We start from the raw sequence: 6,054 nt of genomic DNA, 5'->3' as shown, positions 1-6,054 counted from the left end.
GCCACAATGAGTACAAAAACAAACGTCGCTGGAGAGCTTCTTTGAAAAGGGAAGGGGGAAAGACCCAATGATGACCCCCCCCCCAGGTCCGTGAAAAAACTGTCTTCCACGAAACCGGTCCCTGGTGCCAAAAGGCTTGGGGAGCGCTGCTCTAATAAATGCCATGACAGAACACTGTTTCATTAACTCACAGTTATTTCAGTTATTTTTTTTCAAGTAAAAGCATGACTTGAATTACTTAATTTTAAATAGTTGACAATCATATTATTCCGTATATAAAAAGTGATAAACTATTTTTTTTATTATATCAACATCATTCTGTCAATTAGGCTGCTAACGCAATCACAGCTCCCAAAGAGCATCATACAAGCTACACATCCACACCCACCATCTCGACAGAGCGACAGAATGTCTCCTCCGAGATTCGTTGGTGTCTCACACATTGGCAACGCACCCCGGCCACGTCTGGCACTGCAAGAGGCCCCCTGCAGTGTCACACGTGACTGAGCGCGACGCTACAACTAGAAGCATGACATTGTTGCCACGGTGACAATATTCCCCTCCAGCACACAATTAGTGCAGCCAAGGTGACGATTGCACCGATGGATCCTTTGCGGCCCCCCGCCGTGACTGGTCTCATATCCAGATCTCGCGCTTACTCTCAGACACAGGGCAGGAAGAACACACGTTGGCTTCGCTAAACTTTGACACCCGCTCCTGTTTTTCCCGGTATTTTCCTCTTCTGGAGACAGCTGCTGCTCTCCTGGGAAATCTCTAAGTCTTCCCGGGGAAATAAATATAATACAAAAAATAATAATACACCACTCAAGACCATGGGCAGTGTTTATTATGCTGCTGATGATCTGGCCAGGCGGCACAGTGGTGCGGTGAGTGGCTCGTAATTGGAAGGTCGCGAGTTCACATCCTGGGTGGGGGGGAGGGGAGCAGTCGATTCAGCCCATCATCCCTCTGTGGCTGATTAAATGAGTACCACTTTTGTGGGGAAGTCAACAGTGGTTGTTCTATGGATGGACTCACACTCGTCATATTAATGTGGAATTTCCACCACCGGCCCAGGACCGTAAATGGGAGACGAACTCCGCGTGGATGCTCGCTGGAGCAGCCGGAGACCGCTATGACGAGACGGCGCGTGCCACTCTCCCGCCCGCCGGCGTGGCGCGACGCTCGGTCGTCCACGCGTGGCGCTTGCGCTCACATTGCATGGTGACGTTGTGCGTGTCCAGGAAGGAGACCGGCTCGTCCATGAGCGTGAGGCTCGGCTCGGGGAAGCTCCGCTCCATCGTGTTCACCACCATCTGCGTCATCTCCTGCTTGCTGCGCTCCACGTTCTCCTTGCGCTTCTTCGCCAGCTTCCTGCGGCCAAAGCAAAGTGAAACAAAGTGAAACAAGGGGGGAGAGGTTGCGGTCTCCTGTGCACTCGGTGCATCGCGTGTGCTGGCACAGTTCTGTCATTGTGTCTGGCTGTGTGCGCGCGCGCGTGTGAATGTGTGCGTGTGAAGGAGTAATGATGGTACACCGTGCCAGACATGGTAGGTGCCCGCTACCAGCACTTGCCCTATTAGCCTGTGTAGGCTATATAGAGGATCTTTGCCTTCGTGGGGTAATTATATTATGAAATAATAACAGTTTATAGCTCTTTCCAGTGAATCCACTGCTGGATGAAGGTCTTCCCACGCTGTGAAAGTTAAACCGGTTGCTTGACCACACTTCACCATGCTGATTAGTGTGGGTTGGTGAACCAGGGGGTCCCGGACGAGTTCAAATATCACGGGTATTGAATTCGGGTCGCTGGGTTGGTAGATCAGCGTGCTAACCACTGCGCCACCACTCCACCCCACCACGTGAGCTTACACGTGTGAGAGCAAGCGCCACACGAGCCATCACCAAACGCTACACAATTGTATATGAATGATCGCATGGTGGGGCGCACGAGCGTGTGTCTGTGCGAGTACGTACGTGTGTCTGTGCGAGTACGTGCGTATGTGCATGTGTACGCAGGGAAGCGTGCGAGACGATGCCGCTACTGAACGCGCAGCGGCACAGGCGACGCCGCATGCCGCACGGAACCCCCACGCCCCAAATGAAGGCCTACCCGAATCTCTAATGCTCAGCCCGCTCTGCCTGGTAGTGCTCATTAACATGACAATTAGGGCACACAAACAGTAAATCTCCCCCCACCCCCCAATGCTTGAGAACTTTGTTTTCGCTTTGTAAGCTCACAGGGCTCTGTGGCGTGAGTTGGCACCAGCACCGGAGCCGCTTGGAGGGATGGAGTCCTTTAAACATAATGGCCGTGGCAGCCCAGTCACCAATCACTGCACAACAAATCCCATCGCGTCTAATTTGGTTCTCGTTTAATCTGGATAAAATCCAATTCTGAAAATTAAAAAGATCAGTTTGGTCACAATGAGATGAACATTTATCTGCTGCGGAATATACTGTCCCGTAGTGTGTGGGTAAAAAGGCCATTGGATGGAATTTCAGACGCAGTACTGTGTTAAATTACTTTTGTGGGCCGTCCTCTAAGAAGCAGCTGTTCTGTGCGAGTTCCGATAAGACGTAAGAAAAATCTTCCAACGAACGTGAAAGGAGAAGAAAGCTCGGAGCTAAACGGCTACGTTGGGGCGGCACTCCGGTGGCCTCGCCCCTCGGGGCACGAAGCCGCTCCAACGACGAGATAAAAAACACAAACACCGCGTTACGACTTGAATTATTCCCTTCGCCAACGCCCACGCGGGCGGCGGACTGTATCGGGGGAATGCGATGACGTGGAGACGGAGCCACTGAGACGCGTGGGAATGCCGGGGCCAAGCGAGCGACACCGTCCCCACAGGGAGATGCGTAGGGAATGTTAAAGCCGTGCGGGAGAGGCTCTCCAGGAGAGGGAGAGTGGCGGTCGCGTACGTGCGGTGGAGCCGTGTGGAATGGAGGGACCCGCGGAGAGAAGGATGGAGGGATGGATGAGGGTGAGGAGGTCACGTGTGTCGCGGGTGGTAATTAAGCAGATACGTTATGTGACTTTATTGCTACTTACAAGTAATAGGAGTATGAATGGGAGCTCCTCCTGCCAAGCATAAGAAGGTGATTTGTTATGTTAATGAGATTTGTTTTAGGATATAGCGGCCAAAACAATGTATAATTCAGCCAGAGAAAAAAAATTCATAGAACGTTTAAAAACTAATATTTTGTTTTACTTCTTATTAAAAAATATGTTTTCTTTTACATAACCACAGCTTTTACTGTCCCATAATGCAGTTCATTCTAGAAGAGCAATTGTTTAATATGTTGTCCATTTTGAATAAAAGCCACATGTCTTGACGAAAAATTCGACTTGCACAATTTTGTTAGTGCATTTTTTTTTAAAAAACCTCAGCATGTCGATATTTATACACGTGTAAATATAACATTGACATCTACAAAGATCCACCGTCTTATCTTCGACAAGGCAGCACCGGCGAGTGCACAGATGAGGGGCAAATGGAGAGTAAGACCTCTAAGGAGGCGACGCGCGTTAGACGCGCGAAGCGTGCGGGGGGCATCCCGGCCCCCCCGGCAGGCGGCCACGCACGGAGCACGTGATGAGCTGCGCTCGCGACCGCACGGCCCGACCAGCCGCCAGGGCCTCGTGCAGCAGCAGTGCGTCAGCGGGCCACCCACTGGGCGGCTATCGCAGACCCAACCGGTGTTCGAGGGATAAGTACATTCTATGACTCTTGCTTATTTAACCAGGAAAACCACACTGAACCCAGATGACCCTTTATCAGGAGGGTGCTGCGGATGTTTGGCCAAAACCAGTTGCATTGTATGTTTTTTTAGCTATGGAAGGAAACCCATGCAGAACATGAGGAAGAACATAGAAACTCCGCACAGGAAGACACTGGAGTCAGAATGTGAACCAAAGCCCTTCTAGCTGTGAGGCACGAGTGTTGCTGCGCACCACCCTGCCACCCCCTACGTGCAAGCCGGTCACTCACTGCCGGCAATGTGCCGCGTGGCTCTCTCCGGTGAGCTTAATGGTTGTGCCTTGTGTTGGTTGATGTGATGTCCGACGTTTCGCATCATGCACCGGTAGCTTTAAGAGAAACTGTCTATTTTAGAAGAGTCCTGCAATGGGACAATTGACCAATTCCACTAACGAGTGTTTGTCTTTGCGTGGGAGGAAGCTAAAATACCCAGAGAAAACCCACCACGGACACGAGATGCGCAGATAATTGGATTTGAGGACCCCTTGCTGTTCTGCCATCTCATAGCGCCGCAAGCCTACGGAACCTGGTAATCTCAGGCAGTGGGTCATACCAGTCATACAGCCAACCCAGCCGAACTCTGCTCCTTCGGGAAATTATTTTGGAGCGAAACGTCAGGCATAGTGCCGAACAACACACGGCAGGATCGCGCGAAACACCACACGGAGAGCCGTGGCACGAGTGCGACAACTGGCCGACATCGGCGCTCGTGTGGCCACCGTGACCCCGCAGGGTTCATGTGGTTACCACGGTGCCCAAAGGGGGGCTACACCAATCGCTGGCCAAGCGCTCGTGCCGGGATTTGTCTGGGGGACGGCAGGAGGAATGTATGAATATATAAATTAAATAAAAAATATAATTCAACGATAATTGAATTAATTTATAATGGCCTGATCGATAACGATCTAGATTAACAGCTGATTGATTATTAATAATGTTATCAATTATGCAGCCAATTAAAAATTAACTGACTATTCACGGTCCGATTGAACGCAGGTAGCACGGGAGGCAGTCTTGATATTTCACGCCGAGCCGGCCCAGTGGAATCCTGGGGGGATCAATGAACCCTGGGGGGGGGGGCCCGATCGAGTCTGAGGGGGGCCAACAGAGCCCTTTCCGATTCAGTGTAATGCGCATGGGGGCACTCATGCGGGGCAGGGCTCTCTGAGCGGAGTGCACATGGGGGTGGTACGCAAGTGTACACGGGCGTGTGTGTGTACAAGTGTGAGCAAAAATAGTGCACGGGTGTGTGGGTAAACATGTGGGTCAGTGTGGGTGAGCGAGTGCATGAGTGAGTGCACGAGAGAGACGTTTTTAGTCAATGAGTAGCTGTGTGTGTAAATTAGAGACAGTGAGTGAATGATTGGGTCCTTTAGTGGCTGAATGAGTGAGTGGCTGAGTGAATGAATGAGAAGATGAGTAAATTAGAGGATGAGTGAGTGAGCGAGTGAATGAGCAAGCAAGTGAGCGAGCAAACGTGCGAGCGTGCGTGCGGGCGTGCGTGCGGGCGTGCGTGCGGGCGTGCAGGCGTGCGAGCGGGCGAGGAATGTGGTCGGCACCGGCGCTTGATGTAGAGGATGGCGCCCATGAGGAGGATGAGCACGGCGAGGATCCCGGCGATAACGCCGGCGACGCGCATCGTGTGGTCGCTGTGCAGCTCTGCGTTGGGCACGTCCTCCGCATTCGGCACCTCCAGCTTGTGCACCCCTGAATGGCAGCGGCAGCAGCAGTCAGCACTCGTGTCAGGCTAAGTGCACTATGAGGCCACGCAAATTACCAAAGGTCCGCTCACGGGCTGGTCACGGGACCGGCCCAGGCGTCATGGGTTAGCTGACTTTGAATACCGGCAGATGGTTGAAAGAAAAAGTGCACAAGACAGTGGTGAGGCCGGTGCTGTTGTATGGGGCCGCGTCCTGGTAGTCACAGAGTTGAGGATGTTGCGGTGGATGTTGGGTTTAACAAGGAAGGGACAGGGGATCAGAAATTAAGAAGTGAGAGGAAGACTCAAGGTGGTAGAAATGACAGAGAAGATGAGAGATAAAAAGCTGGTGTGGTTCGGTTATGTTGAGGACACAACAGGAAAATTAGGTGGGTCAGAAGATGCAAGTGATGCAAGTGAAAAGAAAGAGATCAAGAGGAAGGCGTAGGGAGATGTATTGGGGGCACGTGGTGCGATCGGACATGGCGGCACACGGAGCGGAAGGAGAGACGGCGCAGGACAGGGCAACATGGAGACGGTTGGCAAGGCCAGCAGACCCCGCGTGAGAGGGACACGAGCGTGGAAGATGGA

At 52.1% G+C, this 6,054-nt stretch overlaps 2 protein-coding genes across 5 annotated transcripts in view; both read right to left on the bottom strand.

Moving 5' to 3' along the window:
• The window catches only part of SMC6 (structural maintenance of chromosomes 6), a 373,519-nt gene that overhangs the window by 77,111 nt on the left and 290,354 nt on the right, over window positions 1-6,054 (bottom strand). The window lies entirely within an intron of this gene.
• PTPRK (protein tyrosine phosphatase receptor type K) overlaps window positions 1-6,054 on the bottom strand; it is a 165,225-nt gene that overhangs the window by 50,501 nt on the left and 108,670 nt on the right. For 2 of the 4 annotated variants that reach the window (XM_078875856.1, XM_078875866.1), the window contains exons 14-16: window positions 5,324-5,471; window positions 3,056-3,085; window positions 1,217-1,374 (exon numbers count right to left, since the gene is read on the bottom strand). In XM_078875856.1, the coding sequence (XP_078731982.1) occupies window positions 1,217-1,374; window positions 3,056-3,085; window positions 5,324-5,471 (336 nt within the window). Of the gene's footprint in view, window positions 1-1,216; window positions 1,375-1,977; window positions 2,098-3,055; window positions 3,086-5,323; window positions 5,472-6,054 lie in introns of those variants that run through there. The other 2 variants (XM_078875862.1, XM_078875874.1) reach the window with 2 other exon arrangements.

Source organism: Lampetra fluviatilis, chromosome 2, assembly GCF_964198595.1.
Source record: "Lampetra fluviatilis chromosome 2, kcLamFluv1.1, whole genome shotgun sequence".
NCBI lineage: Eukaryota > Metazoa > Chordata > Hyperoartia > Petromyzontiformes > Petromyzontidae > Lampetra > Lampetra fluviatilis.
Note: the sequence above shows the minus strand (reverse complement) of the source record. Positions and strands in the feature narration are given on the sequence as shown.